The sequence below is a fragment of the Etheostoma cragini genome, chromosome 9 (assembly GCF_013103735.1).
Source record: "Etheostoma cragini isolate CJK2018 chromosome 9, CSU_Ecrag_1.0, whole genome shotgun sequence".
Classification (NCBI taxonomy): Eukaryota; Metazoa; Chordata; class Actinopteri; order Perciformes; family Percidae; genus Etheostoma; species Etheostoma cragini.
The window spans coordinates 7,044,769-7,064,435 of record NC_048415.1 but is presented as its reverse complement, the minus strand read 5'-3'; the positions used below and the strand labels follow the sequence as shown (position 1 = coordinate 7,064,435).

The following is a 19,667-nucleotide window of genomic DNA, read 5'->3' as shown; positions in this document are numbered from 1 at the left end:
GAGGCGAACCGAGGCGGGCCGAGGCGAGCCGAGGCAAGCCGTTACCAGCAGTGGAAAAACGCCATTAGGGGGATGTCCTAGCTCAGCATGCACACGAGCCACAGAGTTTCAGCCAAGCAGTGATCAGTTTTAAAACATTATTTCAGTAGCCATATTACAGACAAAAGTCACAGAAACTGATTTAAAAAAGTGCAAAAAAACCACAAGATCAAGAAGGAAACTGGTTGTAATATACTTAAAGTAATAGGTGTCATGCAAAAAACACATCAATGAGAAGTAACAGATAGTGTTAAAGTACTAAGATAATAAGTCCAAACTCTCTCCTTGTGTCTAAAAGTGAACAAATATTAAACCCTTACCTTAAGTCCATAATTCCAAGTGACTAAACACTAGTTGTTTTCTTTGGCTTCGTATGGCCTTTAATTGATAATTGAGTATATGTCTATAGGTAAGCCTCTCCTCTCGAAGCGTAGCTCCTATGGTGCCATTTTAATGCTATGAAGCCAACACCTGCCGTAAGCATCCCATTGACTGCCATTCATTTTGAAGTCACTTTGACAGCGAATAACTTTACATCTGAAGCCTTTCAAGACTCTATTTGTCCTGTGTTTATTTCTATAGAAACACAACAATGTATAAAAGGCTCCATTGCCTTGTAGCTCATGGTATGGCCCCGTTGCAGATTTTTTTAAAAAAATGGGCTAACGATTAAGTCATAACCACCCAACTTGCTGTCGCATAGTTGACAAAATACCGTATTGCCAGGTGTAGCTCGCAGACAGTTTCGACTTACAGCTGTTTTAGGTTAAATTATTAACGCTAACTAGCATGTTACTTAGCATTAATTAGCCTGCGTTTATGGTATCTCCTTACATATACCCACGCTCTCCGTCTCTGTTGATTGAGACTGATTGAGATTTCTCTTGGCACACCTACCAGACGACTTACAACTTTCAGACAGGTTGCTCACGTCACATCTACATTGTCAAGCTCTTGGCATTTGGAATGTAATGATTGAAGTGCTAAGCAAGAAAACGTAAGGAATTTATGATAAGTTGACATCCAGGGTTTCTCATTGACACAATAAAAGTCGTACACGATTGTCTTTACTGGAAGGGATTTACTGTGAAAAGTAGGTATAGGAAGTTTTTTTTTTCCCCATGTTCTTCAGCAACACATCTTCTTCTTCTTGTGTTAGTTTGTTCCTCTAAACTTTACAGATGAGCTACCTAGCTTAGGCTTAAATAGACAGGGGAAACCGATTGATGCAAATGATTCAGAAGAGCTTATTTGTTTGTTGGTGTCGTATTTATTTTCAATTTTCCTTATTGTTTTGGACCACCCAACCAACCAACATACATAACAAACACCAGATTATGCAGTGATAACAGGTCAAATCTAGGGTCCAGGTCATTTTCCTAGAATGATCTAAGCAACAACATGAACATTACTAAATTATAAAGTAAATAGCTGAAATGATTAGAAGATCAATATATTTGTTTATCAGCAGGACCTTTACTACCATTTTGACAATTGTGTTATCATTTAAGTGATTTTATGGGAGAAAGGCTCTGGCTTTGACTGTTTCTTTGACTTAATTTTACCCACATCTAATCACAGACACAACTGTCAGGATTGGCTGTCTGTCACTAGTTGCATTATAAGCTGCTCCAAGGTCTTGTTTTTGTTTGACAGAAACCCAATTTTCAGTCATCCAAGTCAGGTAAATCAGCGTCACAGATGGGAAGTGGGAAGAACTGTCAGCATCTTTTTCTGCTGAAGTAGACTTGGGAAACATGTGGTCTAATGTAGTATTACTCGATTAAAACTGGCGTCAGTTCAATATTCAGTCTCAACCAGTCTTGATCATGTAATTTGTTAAAGATATCTTCTCTAACATACCAAAACAATTGTATTAGGGATATTTTTTACATTTAACTCTAGTGACGTTCAGGAGTGTTTTGTTTAGGTAGAAAAAAGTGACACAACAACTGCTACTGAAAATGGCAGATGGATGAATCATTGAAAATCTCTTCTCAAGAAATTCAGCAGTGACAAACCAAAGTGAAGGAAAAGGATGACTGTTAAAAGACAGCCCACTTGCCAGGCTCACTACTTTGCCTAGGCTTGATTACGTTTAAGATTTGGCACATATACACTACCTGTCAAAAGTTTGGGGTCACTTACAAATTTCCATTCTACTCCATTATAGATAGAATACCAGCTGATCTGAGTGGGTGGCTGATCTATAATGCAATATCTGCATTACCCATTATCAGCAACCATTCATCCAATGTTCCAAAGGCACATTCTGTTCACTAATCTGATGTCATCTAAAACAACTAACTGAGAAAACATTGGAGAACCCTTTTGGGATTAGGTAAGCACATAATGTAATCTGAAAAATGCTGCCCTGGTTAAAAAAACAACGCAACTGATCTCAGCTAGTATTCTGTCTATAATTGAGTGCAATGGAAATTTCTAAGCACCCCCAAACTTTTGATTGGTAGTGTACAAATAGCATGCTTTAAAAAAGAAAGAAATACATGTATGAAAGCAAGCTCAGATTGGCAGTTGATTTAAATATGATCAGTTAAGTTTGTGTTAAACAGTATGCAGGGTAGAATAATTATCTGTCCAAAATACTGTAGTTAAATGTCATTTATTTGTCATCTTAATATGAAGTAAATAGTTAGAGTTACGACAAACAGAAACGGCAATAAAACATACAAACAAACATGCATCATCAGTCTGTCATGCTCTCTGCAGTCTCTCGGTCTCTATCTTTTTCAACTTCTTTCCTCCTCTTATTATGTTTGTGTACACACTTATGGGTGTGACATCAAGTGTGACCAGATGCCTATGCAATCATTTAGCAATGTATTTGTTTCTACTATTGCTGGTGCAGTTAAGTTGTGTCAACACAAGGACTCACGGCTGCTGCTGTTGACATGCTGCTTTTGCTTTGCAGCTGGCGTAAACACAGGCTATTCAACTCATTCTGTAGTGAAGCACAGACTCCTTACAGCCCATGCGCAGCAACAATCTGTCCTCCATGTTGATGTCATCAAGCTCAGTTGAGCGGCTGAAGTTATTCCAATCGCACTATAGTGGAACACCACTTTGTCCTGTGTGCTTTTGTGCGTTGGGACTCTGCACTGTATTTAATATGAGTCATCAGGTTAATGATCAAACGTTAGCTGAGGTCACAATCACACTATAACACACATGCAGACAACTTTTAGATACTTGATTGGCTATGCTAACTAAACATTTTCCACCCATTTCCTAAAATAGTGTAAATTAGATATGTGTATATATATATTTGTGTATGTGTTTGTATATGTATGTGTGTGTGTATATATATGTATGTATGTGTGTGTGTGTATATGTATATATATATATATATAGAGGGTGGGACATACTAGAAAAAAGTACACTCGTTCCGTTGAACTAGGTATTAAAAGCTTTTTATACACTAACAAAATATCCTTTTTAATAAAATGTCTTTCATTGAAACTGCAAGTTGATTGATGCTGTTCTTAGCAATTATAGGGTAGAAGATTGATGTTACCATTTCACTGAACTAGGGGTCCAATTGTTTTAAGAGTAGATTAATCTGTTGATAATTTTCTCAATTAGTTGCTTGGTATACAAAATGTCACAAAATGGTAAAAAATGTGTATCAATGTTTCCCAAACACCCAAGATGACATCCTCAAATGTCTGGTTTTGTTCACAACTCAAAGACATTCCGTTTACTGTCACAAAGGACAGAAGAAACTAGAACATAGTCACATTTAACAAGCTGGAATCAAAGACTTTTTACTTTTGTCTTAAAAAAATCACTCAAAGTAGTTAGTAGTAGTAGTAGACCAATTTAAAAGTTGACAACTAACCGATTAATCTTTGAAGCTCTTCACTGAACGTAAACATTAAAGTTTTGTGCAGCAGAAAAATTAATTATCTCCCATGTTACCATTTTTTCATTTTTCACATCTATACTTAATTGAGTTCAATGCAAAGCTCACTTCAGTGTACACAGTATGAAAGCCAAAACATTTAACCTTACATTCCCACTTCCCCATTTCTCTTTTTCATTTCACTTATCCAGTGTCTGAATGCCAACTCTGTGGGTGATGGAGTTGAGCAGGCAACTCTGTGGGAAGATGAGGAGGTCCAGTAAGGGGGCCCAACTCTCCTGTTCTCCTACTTCTACTCGGGGCCTGGAAATCCACTTTTACACACCGGAGGTGCACCAGCTAGAGTACTTCAAAGGCTGCTACACCGCGTTGGAGCTCTGTGTGAATGCTGCCAAGAAATGCTGTGAGTGACTGAGCTGTTCGCTAGTTGGCAAATTAAGAATTACCTACATTGCTATTAATCCTGTATCTTGCATTCTGTTAGCAAAAGCGTCTTTCTTCTGGGCATGTAGCATCAATTTCAAAAATGTTTGTGCCATTCTACTGCATAGACAGCCAAGTTTTATGAAAACATCCTCTTTCCTGCGGTAGAATACTTCTTTCAATGTTATTGCGTTCAAATTGATTGATAACCAGTAGATTGGTCAAGTAGTGAATGTTTTTAAAGTAAAAGAATACTTTTAAAGCATGAAGGCAGAGAGACATAAACACTAGGAGAGGGACAGCTGTAGAAAAAAAGTCTTATATGATCAGCACTAATGCAAGAATACAGTTTTGAACTAACTTGAACCAAAGAGAAATCCACCTGATTTCAACACATTCAGTGTTGGGTATTCAGTGATAAATTATATCTGATAATAAAACCCTAGGTATTTTGTAATTCCTGTGGTGATGACAAGATGTTCTGTAGAGAATTTACATAGATTGGTAGATGTAAGAATGTTTGATACATTGGAGTACTCAAACACTGATATTTATTGTAGTTAGCCTATTAATTAGGTTTGTCTCTTCCACCAGCCAACCTGGCAAGTAATAAGAATATTTTTTTCTGTAACAATTGGGCAAAACCATTAACATCTTTAGCAAGTTATTTTTCAACCATGAAGTTAAGTGGTTCTGCTCTTTCTCTTTTGTCTCTGATTAAAGCCTTGGAATTTGTCATTACAAAGTTAACAGAGAGGAGAAAATGTCAGAGTTTTAAACTACACTCTCACAGAGGATGACTTCTCCCTGTCTGTTTGTGTTTTTAAATCCAGATGAACATGTATTACTGCCTTCCTTCTAAGTGCTGCCAATTTAGCTGTCAACATGTGAAATATAATGCATTAGATTCCAAACAATCATAAGCACTTCTGCAAATCAATTGCAACCACAGTTCAAAAGCCATAAATCAGTTATTGTAGAACTAGACTAAGTGCTTGGGGCTCTTAGAACAAGTATCTCTCCCTCAATTCACAACCATTAGTCATTTTAACTGACTGGTTAGCGGACTGTTTGGTGGAGTAAGATGGAAATAGTCTATATAAATACTACTTTTCTTGTTTCAGGCATTTAAGGGCTAATAAATACAGAATTTTACAAGTGTTTTCTAAAACCAGGATCCTACATTTCATCTATGCCAAAGTATAAAAATATACACTGCAACCAGGCAGGGTTGACAGGGTGCTACATTTAGACCTTACAGTTTGTTTTGTTTTATTAGCAGATTGTTTGCTGTAGCTCCTAACTCCTCTCTTTGGACAGAGACCTGCGAGTCAGCCTCAACTCCATGTAACAATTGGTCTGAATATTGATCTTTATTCCTTTTTTGTCTTTTCCTTCTCAGCAATCTCTCCCTTGTGCCATAACCTATTTGCCCTCTTCGATGACACAACTGGCATTTGGTACCCCCCCAACTATGAGTTCAAGATCACAGATGAAACCAGTGTCAAGTTGCACTATCGCATGAGGTAAGACTACGTTGGAGTTTTACAGCGGCCATTTAATTCCATAAAGCAATTTCTTAAATTGAAACATTGAAACAGGGGACATATTATTTAATACAAATTAAAGACGTTCTATGGATTGCTCGCCTCAGGAAAGAGCTACATTGTCCGGACTTCTGATACTGAGTCACCTTACTGGCAAAGACAGAAACTTTGAAATACTGACTACTGACTTATGAAAACGGGTCCCTGGGAAATCGAAAGTTTATTTCTGGGGGGAGGAACAGGAGGTGGAGCGACACCAAACAAATCATGTGTCATAGTGAACAAGCCTGCAGGCCACCCCTTAAGTAGATATATTTTATATATTATTATTTTTAGGCTCTGGAGTTAATCTCCTGGGTAGGGACCGATTTGTTTTGTTGTCCAAAGTTTTCCAGGATAAGAGGACATGTTGGGGAGTGTGAGAAAGACCTTTGGTGCGTGTGTTCTTCTTTTCCCAAACTAAAAGAGTACCACAGAAAGGAAGGCTTTAACTGTTTTTACCTATGGGCTGAACAGCAGTTTAAAGTCAAGTTTAAATCTGGCTTTTTTGTTGTCTCAAAGTTGATAACTGGAGAGGGTGCCTTCTGAGGACACTATAGTTCTGCCATGGAACTTAAATGGTCATGTGGAGGACATCAAAAAACTAAGAAGGGTGTGCTTGAGAGAATCAGCCTACCTAATATGGAGTTTTGGGTTTGGCGATCTCAGGATTGCATCCCTGCTTTTGGCGGAGATAATAATATAGTTCTGTGACAGCCAGTGCACACTGGAGTAGTTTGAACACAAACTGGGATGAGAGCCAAGACCTCCAAGTCAAAGGCTATGCTACTATATCAGAAAACTCTGTAGTACTCCCTTCAAAGTTGGTGCAAGGTGCTGCCTTTTGTGACAAAGGTCAAATATAACATGGTATGTGATTTCAACAAGTAGATTTATGTACCAAGCTGGTACATAAATAAGGGAGCCAGACCTTGGAAAAAAAACTTTTTACTTACCACACAATCTACATATCAACCCTCCATCTTTGGTTCAGGAGGTCTGGGTATTGAGCCAGAGAAGAGATTTGGGATTCAAGTGGTTGAACTGTGTTTGCTTGAGGTGCTGTTCCTCCATGTTGAAAGGATCCAATTTGGATCAGGATGCTTCAATTGGGCCTCCCTCTGGAGATTTTAGGCTGTGTCCAAAGTGACTGTGTGACTGAATGTGAATACAGTAGAGGTATTACGTATCCTACATTCCTGGTAATGCCGCAGAAGTCCCAGAATGAGATGAAAGAAATAAAAGCCAGACCAGAATATATTTTTTAATGCCATATGTATAAAAAAATATACAGTATCTTTTGTGTTTCCCCTATATTAATAGCAGCGCCACACTGCCATGAGTCCATGAACATGGCAACTGTCTGTGGTTAGTTCCTGTCTGTACAAGCAGGACAGTCAAGTGTGTTATCTAAACTGCTAAAATCAGTTGAACAGGTGTAAAGGTGTAGACTAACGTTTACAGAAACAAGAAGTGAACAACGCGCTAACAGGATTCCGGATTCTGAGTTTTTGTGTTTTTAGTTGAGCTAGAGCAGAGAATACTCAGCTAAACATATTGTGTATTTTATTTATAAATTTGGATCCACAGCCGTTCCGCAGTTGGTAGAAATCAGGGGATAGAGTGTGCGCTCCATGTAAGTTGAGTCCTTGGCAGCGGCCCGGATTTGAATCCGACCTGTGGCCTTTTGCTTGGAGTCCTCCCCTCCCTCCCCTTTCCTGTCTTTAAACAATCTTTAAAAAAAAAGAAAGGTACTATGTAAATAAAGATTATTATTATACTTTTTACTACTATGTCTGTCAGCTTTAAAGGTTGTATATTACATTAGGAAGTGACAGACATAGTATTGCTTTCTTGAGGCAGGGGAAAGTGATCACACTATTGACCAACAAAACCTCGTCTAATGTCAATAACGCATCATTGTACATGCCCTTAACGCACCTGTGGCAGGCACTACACGCAGTGCGCTTAGATTGTTAAAATAGGACCCATACACTTTTGTGCCATCAGAGTAATCTGTAATGCATATCACTAACTTGCGTAGCATTTCATAAAACCATAAACTCCTTGGCGTTATCTAAAAACACTGCTGAATGTTGTGGATGTATGTTATGAATTAGCAGTACTTTAGCTCTGGTTATATCATATTGTGGCAAATGGCCCTAGGTGGCTTGGTGAGATGAGACACATTCTTTAGGTTTCCACAGGCTTGTTGGATCTTGTTTCTCAGTTTGACATTATAAGAGAAAAGAGAAGAGAAAACAGCCAAGGATATCTCGAACAATGATTCAAATTCTTAAACTTGACTTCTTACAACTTTTACAAGTAATGCAAAAAGTGGAGTAGAACTCGATACATGGACCAATGATAAGAGAGGATTGCTCATTTTATCCTGGTTTTGAGGGTAAAAAAAGTTTTCATAATAGTTCTGACAAGTTCGGAGGGAATCCTCTTTTGTGATCAAATGTTTTTATTTAAACAGCCTTGGAGAGAAAGTTTTGAGTTAATGAGACACACCATCAATATCATATTTCTGTCTGACTGGATTCATTTGAAGAGAGTTAAGTCCCTCCGAAGAGAATCCGTTCGACAAGTTAGGTAGCATTTTGCAAAGAGGAAAATAAAAACATTACTGTGGTGTCAATTGCACTTCCTCTATCTCTGTGCTCTGCTTTAACAGTAGCTAGTGGCGTGTGCTGTATGTTTGTGTGTGCTTTGTGTGTACATGTTTTTCACTGCAGCCTGCTTTGCATTCTGTAGTGCTGTCTGCCAAACAAGCAGAGCATTGTGGTCAAGTCTGGCATAAACAAATGTTAAACACTCACGCACAGGGATTAAAGTGCATATGGATATGGACAGGTCTGTAAGCCTACACTTAAGCACATCAGTTTTAAAGCTGAATTACCCCGGTTCGGGACTAATAAAGGAATATCTTAACTTGTCTTAAATATCCTCTGGGGGACCATGGCGCACCACAAAAATGTAATGGGAATCGATCCTATAGTTGGCTTGGCATGGGCTTATGGGTAACTTTGTTGTCCCAAAAAGCTATTTGCTTTTGTGTAAAGTTTGGATGTTTTCCCTGTGTTGCCTGGGCTGTGTGGCTTCCGCCTACAGTCCAGTCTTAATGAGTCCTATCTGTATCAAAAAGCGGCATTTTTTTCAAGACCTTGCTGAATGTTTCTCTTTGGCGAATAGAATAGAATGTCAGCAGTCCCCTCGTCAGTATTCATGTTTATTTCTGTCTTTTTCTGTACACTTATTTGCATGCTTTTTTAAAAGTTCTCCTCATTTCTATTTTATTGTTTTATTGCGCACTGCCTCATGTCTGCTGTTGGTCTTGTTTGGATATAGACAGACGTCTATGATGCTGAACAGACAGAGACGATCTACTGAACAGCAAAGGTTTGCTGGAACATTTCAGAGAAAACAGGAAAACAGGGCAAAATGTTGCCCAGCACTGACATTCCTACTGGCTGGGTGATCTTTGCATGAAAAGTAAAAGTGGAGATGACAAAATAAGGAAAAATGGGCATGGTTAATTGTTAGTCATAGACATTTCTTTTACACTTTAATTGCTGCACATAAAAAAGGTGTCCATAGAGCATGTCCTGTTGTTTCTCTGTGCACAGACAAAGCTAATGTATGAATAAGGTCATTGTAACATATCTATTACTTTCACTCTTTTATATTGACTGCTTTAGACTTTTAAGAACCTTTTGTTTAGTGTTATGCTTAGTGTTTTTTCAGGGTTATGCTTTTGTTTAGTGTTATGCATTTAAGTAAAATGCTCATATATGCATGTAATGATCCAGAGTTCAGCTCATGTTTTCATTTTGAAATTCCACTGCTTGCAAACATCTTTATTAAGGCCAAAAGCCTATCAAGGCAAACTTAAGACTTACCTTGTTATGTATCCTAGCATCTTCCTTCCCGTTAGGGAATAATTTATCGAAACCAAGTGTCTGGACATGTGAGATCTAATTCAGTGCATTTGAAAATACGTTTCTGGAATTCATTGGACATACCTGTACCCATGTTACCTTGTAATGCCACTGTAAGTTCTTTTTCAAAGTCATGTATTCTTTTTTGCATGCACACCCTGTGTAGGAGCCTTTCTGTTAACTTGTTTTCTTTGTCACTTTCCTGTCAGGTTTTATTTCAGAAACTGGCATGGCACCACTGAAGGAGAGTCTCCAGTTTGGAGACACTGCATCAGTAAACTCAAAGGAGGATTTAGTCCACAGAAAACACCAGAAGGAACTCCCCTACTGGATGCTGCCTCTCTTGACTACTTGTTTGCCCAGGTGAAAAAGAAAATCAGTGTTTACTCTCATATTTTTGCCCACGTGAAGTTTGTGTGTGTACATACATACATAAAAACATACATACATACATACACACATATACATACACACATACATACACAAACACCTACCAAAACCATTTTCTTCAATTTGTATTTATTATTTCCTTCTTTGAAAGTAAATGGGATTAAAAGTTCAAACACCACCACAATTCAAAGTTGAGTTTCAAAACATCAAGAGCTGGGAGGAAATGTAACTTCACCAGGAAGTGCGGCTTTAAGGTCAGCATTAGACAGCACCCCTTTAGCGTAATACAGAGCCACCGTCATTTAAATTTGTTATAACTCACCAGGAATGGATGTTTCCAAAAAACAAACAAAATGACAAACTAATTTTCCGTTGTGCAAAATTTGAGAAATTCCTCTGGATTTCCTGTAAATAAGGCAGTCTGCTTCTTCATTTTATTTGGCCATCTTGACAGGATGTGTGTGCCACGTAACAAACCAAATCGCACAGAATATCTTCCAATTTCTAATATTCTAGAGTTCTTTTTAGGTTTTTAATATGCTTTTGGTGTGTCTGTATTTAAAATATAAATATGTATGTTTGTTGCACAGGGCCAGCATGACTTTCAGACAGGCGTGGTTCCACTGAGGATGTCCCTCTCAGAGGCTGAGCAACACGAGATAGAAAACGAATGTTTGGGCATGGCTGTGCTTGCTATCACTCACTATACAATGGATATGCCCACGCCTATTGCTTCCCATGAAATCAGGTAAAACATTTGATTTTCTGAGCAAGCCACACGCACACGTTGCCCAAATAAAACATTCAACATTCAAAAGAAGTTTTAAAATATGATAATACCATGAATTATACTCCATCCAAATTAGAATTTTAGAGAGCCTGTAGACAAACAAAAGCAGTTGTAATTACCACAGTAAGTAACATAAGCACTAATTGATGGCTACTGTTTAAGACCATAGTTTCTGAGAAGTCGCAAATTATTTTTCCTTACCTCAAAAAAAATTGCACAGAGCGTAGGAAGCAAATACTGAGAGAAATTGTTCATAAATTCCCATTTTTCTATCTTACCACCATCAGCTACAAACGTTTCATCCCAGAGTCGCTGAACCGCAACATTAAGCAGCGCAACTTCCTGACACGCATCCGCATCAACAACGTCTTTAAGAAATTCCTCAGTGAGTTCAACCGCCGCACAATGAAGGACAGCAACATCACACTGTACGACCTGAAGATCAAGTACCTGGCCACACTGGAGGGCCTGACCAGCGGCCTGGGCAGTGAGGTGCATGAGCCCATCTCACTCAGTGTAACGCAGGAAGGAGATGTCTGCAATGGAGGTTACAGTGGTAAGATTTCAGGAAGATGAGGATGGGATGGTAATGATATAATATTATCAGCAACGTGCTAGATTTGTGGCATGCAACAGCTCAGTGTGGATTTTTGTTTGAGACATAGTTTTACTGGGATTATAGGAGATTCAATATAACAAAGAAAGAGAACTATTTGTCTACCAAGATAATCCCTGTGGAATTTGATGTAATAACGATAGAGGAAAAAACTACTCTAGAGAGAGAGAAAATGAAAGCTTTATTCTTATTAAAACTGTGAGGCACGATGAGACAAAATATAGTTAGATTATTTTAAATAAATTAGATTATTTTACCACAAAAACAATTTATAATAAAAAAAATTAAGCCCTATTGCAATATTTTTATTAGCTGTATTGGATTTTGGTGGCTATGTGAAAGTTAGTTTATTGTGTTTACATGGAGAGGACTTTTAGCGTCCTGCTCACAGTTAAAAAAGAAACAAAGAAATCAAAATTTACCTAAAACATCCCGAGAATTTGTGCAAATGGTGTTGGATGTGTCTACAATCTATGTCCTATACTGTAACTGCAGCATTTAAGTATTTTGGCTTCATGTGTAACTCCTGTTTGCTTGATGTTTTCAGGGCACATCAACCAGAGCCAAGGACAGAGCAAGAGTGAGAACACGGAGACTAATTATGGCATGGAGGTCCTGGTTACTGGTACCACTGGCATTTCCTGGAGGAAGAAGCCTTCTACAGTGAGTGAAACTGTGTTTGAACAAAACAATGTGTTTAAAACAAAACAATGGCCTTGTTTCACTAGTTTCAGATAAACTGGCAGTAACAAACAACTGTCAAACTTCATAATGGAGAAATACCATTAACTCCCTGTTGAGAACATATGTTTCCACATGAAAAAGTACGATTAAGGTAAAAATAGATAAGGTCACCAGAATAATCCAAGTACATTATTTTAGTTTTTTTTTTAAATAAATAACATACAAAAATGTGAAGTATGTTAAGCTAAATATAAACTCACTAAATCAAGTCTGAAGTTCCAAGTCATTGGCATATAATAGGGATATTTTACAGAAAATAAAGTGAAGAACATTGAAAGTTGGGGTTTCTTATGTTTATGCACAAAGAACTTAAATTCCATTCCAATCAAGAAAAACCTGCTATTATTTTGATGTTGACCGTCAGAATTACTTTGGAAGAGCAGTAGAGTTGTCTTAATTTTGTTACAGTATTTATTATTTAACGTGAGAGGTTACTAGTCCAAATGTGATGGTGATGCATAGTATCTTTGACAAACATTGCAAAGGTCATTGCAGTATTTTCAGATGACAATATGTAACATTCTTTGAAAATATTGATGGTTTATTTCTTTCATAATTTAGTTGTGTACATCTGTTTGTATAGACACCTGTGATTGCCAAAGAAAAGGGCAAGTCAAAGAAGAACAAGTTGGATGGAAAACAGAAAAATGATAAAAAGAAAGAGGTGAATGACAGCTGGGTAGTGTTCTGTGACTTCCATGAGATCACACACACTGTCATCAAAGAGGCGACGGTCACCATCTACAGACAGGACAACAAGAGGATGGTAAGGCAAACAAATCAAAGAGCACTGTGTTTCATGTGGGATTAAACTCCATATTGTCACTTAGCCATACAAATATGTGATAAATAACACAGCAGTAACTTCACATTCTGATTTTAGACAGTGTCACGCTAAGACTGAAGCGGTAAATTGTAAGCCTTTTGTTTTTGAGACATTTTCTAAAATGATGTTTGCAAATATCCAAAAACATGTTTAAATATTAATTCTGAACCCTGGTTATAATTTTAATACAAATTAATTCATTCAAAATTAAGACAAGAATTTACAATCATTGTTCCACTGTTCCACATTGTTCAATGGTTTCTAAAGGTTTTTAGTAATAAGAATTTAGTTTAGAAAGGATGTATGTAACTATAAAGCAAGGAATCTCCCTGTGTGTCTGAGTGTGTCTGTCCTCGAGAATATATATATAATTATACCACCAAATGTCCTGCTGGTTACAGCTCAACCTCTGTCGCTTGCTAAGGTACATTCAAGAACAGACAAAGAAAGAGAGAACTGAGACGTTACATTGTACAAAACTCAAACATTTCAAGCATAAAGGAAGCCCAGTGTTGAGTGTGAAGTTGTTTGTATGGGCAGTTCTCAAAAAAGGTTTCAAGCAGCAACACTGGAATAACTGCACTAGTTATAGAAAGTCTTAGTGGTCTACCTGTGGCCTCAAACCCACACATAAAAATAAATAAGTTTGTGGGGTGTTTTAGTTAGATATTTTTACTACAGATACTTTTTTTTACTACCTCTGCTAATTTTCATAATTTTGTGACTAATGGCAACATTGCCTTTTTTATGTTCTTTTTCTCCCTGTTTCTTTTCTTTTCAGGAGTTGCACATGGCTTCTAGGGGTGAGGCTCTTTCCTTTGCAGCCCTTGTGGATGGATACTTCAGGCTGACAGTTGATGCCCACCACTTTCTGTGCAAGGAGGTGGCCCCAGCTTCCGTGGTGCACAACATCAAGAACGGCTGCCACGGACCCATCTGGTTTGTACTGGCAGTTTTATTGATGTAAATGTGTGTTTGCCGATGGGCCTGTTTCCTTATAAAAACATTGCGTTACTGGACACAGACAGTCTTATCGAACAAAAAAATAAACATAAGTCTTTTCTAAAACCTAAAAAATGCAATCGCCATTTGATAGAACGTCATTTCAGCCCTCGTTCATTGTGATTTTCCCTCCCCAGCACGGAGTACGCCATCCACAAGCTGCGTCAGGAGGGCAACGAGGAGGGTACCTACATCCTGCGCTGGAGCTGCACTGACTACCAGTACATCATCATAACTGTGGTCTGCAATGAGGTAGTTTAGTTTATTCATAAGGTGTTAGACACTGTATTTACTTATTTAGTATTATTATAAGTATTTTCAGAATACAAACAAATAGAAACATTACCACTGGGATAGCCAAAAGATTGGATACTGTTGTCTCACTATTGGAGTTTAAAATGCTCATTTTATGCTCATTTTCAGGTTTCACAATTGTATTTAGAGGTCATACTACAATAGGTTTCAGCTATCGAGTAAGGCATCTACTTCTATTCCGTCTTTTTTGGGAGTTGCACATGATCAGTAGCTAGGTCAGCATCAGAAGCCAGTCAGGAGCAGAGTGTGAGGGCGTGCAATGCTAGAAGCTAGGCAAGCATTATAACGGGTGTTACAAAGTGACGCACATCCGTCAAGGATGTAAAGGCTGGACTACAGTAGACCTGTTTGGAGCAGTTTGTGAACATTGCTTTCTGTTAGAGATGGTAAATCCCTTTGGGGGGGGCTTTGGGCTTTTTTCCCTTTGTAAACCTATTACATAGATTTTTGCACAATTAAGATAACACAATGAAGGAAAGGGGAGAAAAGCTAAAAAACAAAATATGAGCACTTTAAAGTTGTAACATTAAGTTCATGTGTCTTTGAGCTTTAACCAAAATATATAAACTTTCTTTGAAATAAATATAGTTAGCACAATAAATTAGGAAAATTGTGTTTGGTATATTATTTCACTGTGGTAACAATGCTTTTTGGCAATACATCTTATACCTTAGAAAGCCTGTTTAGTTTCCTTTCAAATGGTGCTATTGACGTTTTAAACTTCTGGTACTTGCAAGTGCCTGATTGGCACCTGATTGGCAACTTGGGCGTGGTGTTCATGCCAGAGTGACCAACGCAAACATGTTGGCTAACTTGCGACAAATGCTGGTTGAAGAATGGGATGCCATCCCACAGCAATGTGTGACCTGGTTGGTGGCCAGCATGAGGAGGAAGCACCAGGCTGTTGTGGCCGTGTATGGTTCTTCCACACACAACTGAAGCTCCTGTTTGTGAATTAATACATTTTTAATTTGCCAATATTTCTTGTTACTTCAAACTTCAATCATCCAATGCACCAAATGAGTCAGTGGCAGAATAAGTTGGCAGAGAAGATTTGGCAAATGTTTCATGGGCGAAACCCACATACTTAGCGGTGCTGCTCATCCCACAAGTGCATGTTCTTTACAAATGGGGTACCATTTGAAAGGGAACTAACTGTAAGTGCTTTTCAATATGTATTGCCAAAAAGCATTGTGACCACAGAGAGATAATCTACCAAACACAAATTTCCTTGCTTTTTGTGCTAAGTATATATTTTCCAAAAAACGAACGCTACTGTAAGACCTTGGTTTTGTTTAATTTCTAGCTTAACTCTTTCCTTGCACACTTCCACTCTCTCTATTTGTCTCTGTTCCCTGTTCTGTTAATCTATAATCTTCCTCTTCACTTCTGCTGCTTATTCAATCTCCTTTTGGCTCATGTTCGTGATTGTGTCATGTTCCAGTTAAAACATCTCTCTGCACACTCTCTCTGCATCCAGATCGACCTGAGGGAATCACGTCCTGTGTGTCAGTATAAGAACTTCCAGATTGAAGTGTCATCTGAAGGGTTCCGCCTGTACGGCACTGAAACGTTTCGGACCACTCTCGTTGAGCTGCTGGAGCACCTGGAGGGCCAAAGCCTTCGCACCGACAACCTCCAGTTCCAGCTGCTGCGCTGCTGCCCTCCACAGCCCAGAGGTAAATTGAATCCTGATAATAGAAATCTGTATGTCAGTACAATTAAGTAAGTGTTGACATGGATGGAGTGAAAGGCCATCTGGAACCCAGGGAGAACACAATTTTTATGACTCTAGTTTTTCAGTAAAAATGCTGAAATACCATTTTAAGCTATTTAAAGTGCATTAAAAAAGTATGATGGATAGATGTCATAAAAGATGAGTAAGTTGTGTGCAGATGGGAGAAAAGAATTCTGTCCATTATCATGGTTTTGAAAAGAACATAATCCTCAAAACCATTTTACAGGTTGTGGCTATGGTTAGTTGGTCCTCAATGCAAGAAGCAACAACAAATGCTTAACAACATCGCTTTGGTAGTCTGCAGTGATCATACATAAATGCTGCAGTAGACTGAAAATCCTGCTTGCTCTGGCATCTAGCAATTTCTGCATTCTTAGTCCACACCCTCTGCAGTATAACACGTTTCCCTGCACTGTTTCGTGCAATGCAACATCACAGCTGGGTGTGGTAACACGTACAATAGATCACACTTGACTGTGATGTTGGGTGGGGTCAGAAGTGCAACAAAGTTGAACCTTTCAACCCCCAGAGGTCAGTGAAGCAAAGCTTTCCCTCCATCCAATATTTAGAGTGGAGTTGCCCTAACAGAAAGTGTGTGTGTGTTGTGTGTATGTGGCATGAGCAATGTGTATGTCTCTGCAAAATGGTGTCAGGGAGGAAGAGAGTTGTAAATGTGGGTTTCCGGAGCCAAACAAGCACTCGTTTGTTTTCTTCACTCAGGGAAAGGTGGAGCTATTTATGCATGTGTGCATGGATGTGTTGAGCTGTTTGTTTGTTGAGCTTGTGTGGTGTTGATTATTATCATAAGGCATGACTGTTTTGGGTTGGGTTTTGTAGTTGTATCTGTTTTAGAGGAAGATAAAAGATGTGCAATGGTGTGCTGTGTTGCTGTCCCTGTTAAAATATTAATATTGTATTATACAACATCCTTGCTATGACAATGACACTGGTATCACATCCTGAGAATATGATATAAGCTTTTACTAGTGTTGTTTTAAGCCTATCTATGCATGGTTTTAAACTGTTGTGAAACTAATATAAAGTAAGTATTAAATGGCAGATGGGTAAATGAAGGACTATATGGTTTGAATTGGGGCAGGTGTGTGAACCTGTCACTGGATTTTTTGGTTTGTAACATAAGCAAGTTTAAATACTGTACTGTGCTGGCTTAGTGTTAGCCTTAGAGTAAATGGTAATGGTTAGGCCTGGATTAGTTCAAAGGGGTTACACAGTGGGTGCAGTGTACTACATGGGTGCATGTTGTATTTGGGTTTTGCAAAAAGACAGAGATTGCGTGTTACAGAACAGTGCTGTCACTCCTTGACGGTGAATGTTGATGCTGTTGGAGTGCAGATACTTTCTTCCCCTTTAAACCACAATGTGCTGGTTTGTCACATTAGACACCCACAGACACACACATGTAGACATGCACGCACACATGTATAGCACGGTAACAGGCACATATACACATTTTCACTTTATCCTCCCACGACCCAACTTGAGTAGCTGTTTAGATCATTGCCACATTGACGTAATTGTTGAGAGCTTAGTTTACCACATGTAAATAAAGGTTTGCTTTCATACTGAATACCGGTGCACATATTGGTCTATACATTTGTAGCATTGTTGGGGGCTGTAACACTTCCACCCAAGTTTACCTCACTGTGAACAACGCTTGTGCTTTTATTATCCATTGTTGTTGTGTGAATGCACTGCAGACTATTTTAAAAGTCAACCTAATCTTGCAAGAGTGTTACAATAACATGACCTTGATAACAGAAGCAGACATAACATTCTCTCTAAGGGATTACCTAACACAAACAATTGTCTCTGCTGCTCAATTTTGACCAAAACTACTCTAAAACATTTTTGAAAATGGCTTTATCAAAATGGTCATACTTGGTGGTCAAAGAAATGGTCAAACACGTGTGTGTTTGTGTTGCAGAGGTTTCTAACCTGCTGGTGGTCACTAAAGAAAGAGCACCAACCCCTCAGACTCCCATGCAGGAGAGTCAGCTCAGCTTCCATCGCATTCTCAAGGAGGAGATTGAACAGGTACACTTTCTCATCTTCATGTCTGTCTTCCATGTTATCACGGTAATGCAGTAATGGATGTCTGTTGTAAAAATGTAAAACAAAAATGGAAGTCCTATAATGTATTACAAAGTTTGAAAAGATTAAAGATGTGTTTTTTTACTATACAATTTAAGCTGCCAGTGTACTGCATGTTATGTAAATAAGGGTGACAAAATATTAAAATATCAGAAACTATACAGTCAGATATTCCCAGTTGCATTTGCAATAAACCACACAGTTAATGGATGCCATTATCAACTGAACTTGTTGTTTTTATATTTTAAAAAGAGAGAAGAGATTCCTCAAACATGAGGACACTCATCAGACCTATGCAGACATTATCTTGACTCTTGAACTTGCGTATCTTATGTACAGTATATTTTTATGAATCTCAGATTTACATATATTCCTCACAGAACACAACGTTAAACTTATTTCTGTCTACCTACAAGTAGTTTCCTCTTCATTTCGAATCAGGGTACACAAGCAGAATTTGCTTATCCTCCAGCATACATGGAATAAACAAACTTTGACTTCTTCTCTGGACAGAAAAATGTATCTAAGAAAAGTATTAGAAGCCCCACTCTTGTAGTAGACATAGTTTGGATACTGGATGTAACACTTTTTATCTTTGTTGTGTTAACCAGGAAGAGCACCTTGGACGGGGAACAAGAACCAACATCTACTCAGGCACCCTGAAGGTGAAGAGTGAGGAAGATGATGATGCAGGTTACTCATCCTTCCAGGAGGTCAAGGTGGTCCTAAAGGTGCTGGGTTCTGGACACAGGGACATCTCCCTGGTGAGAAACATTTAGATCATGTACATCCTATTCATATGAAGTCTACATCCATTCTGTAACATCTGACCATATTAAAAGCTAATACTTATTAGCAGCAACCTTTTTTTAAACTCTAGTCTTGGTTTTTTTGATTTGACAGGCCTTCTTTGAAACAGCCAGCATGATGCGACAAGTGTCCCATAAACACATAGTGCTGCTGTATGGAGTGTGTGTCCGCCACCAGGAGAGTAAGTGCATTTTAGGGACTGTGTGTACAGTATGTACATGTGTTTAAGAGTGTGGGGCTTTTGTTTTTTAACATCTTAGTCTCTTTGTGTTTGTGTGGAACAGATATCATGGTAGAGGAGTTTGTCCAGCTAGGACCACTGGACTTGTTTATGAGGAGACAGCAGAGCCCACTCGGCACACCATGGAAGTTCCAGGTTGCCAAGCAGCTGGCCTCAGCTCTGAGCTACTTGGTGAGACAGGAAAACACAAACACACACACACACACAC

The 19,667-nt window shown here is 38.5% G+C and overlaps 1 protein-coding gene across 3 annotated transcripts in view; it reads left to right on the top strand.

Moving 5' to 3' along the window:
* The window catches only part of jak1 (Janus kinase 1), a 34,395-nt gene that overhangs the window by 4,045 nt on the left and 10,683 nt on the right, over window positions 1–19,667 (top strand). For all 3 annotated transcript variants that reach the window (XM_034881079.1, XM_034881078.1, XM_034881080.1), the window contains exons 2-15: window positions 4,114–4,325; window positions 5,748–5,871; window positions 10,085–10,238; window positions 10,856–11,013; window positions 11,343–11,611; window positions 12,219–12,334; window positions 12,999–13,181; window positions 14,023–14,180; window positions 14,381–14,495; window positions 16,039–16,237; window positions 18,242–18,351; window positions 19,020–19,172; window positions 19,312–19,399; window positions 19,503–19,630. In XM_034881079.1, coding sequence (XP_034736970.1) covers window positions 4,121–4,325; window positions 5,748–5,871; window positions 10,085–10,238; window positions 10,856–11,013; window positions 11,343–11,611; window positions 12,219–12,334; window positions 12,999–13,181; window positions 14,023–14,180; window positions 14,381–14,495; window positions 16,039–16,237; window positions 18,242–18,351; window positions 19,020–19,172; window positions 19,312–19,399; window positions 19,503–19,630 — 2,160 coding nt within the window. In that variant the 5' untranslated portion in view covers window positions 4,114–4,120. The remainder of the gene's footprint in view (window positions 1–4,113; window positions 4,326–5,747; window positions 5,872–10,084; window positions 10,239–10,855; window positions 11,014–11,342; window positions 11,612–12,218; window positions 12,335–12,998; window positions 13,182–14,022; window positions 14,181–14,380; window positions 14,496–16,038; window positions 16,238–18,241; window positions 18,352–19,019; window positions 19,173–19,311; window positions 19,400–19,502; window positions 19,631–19,667) is intronic.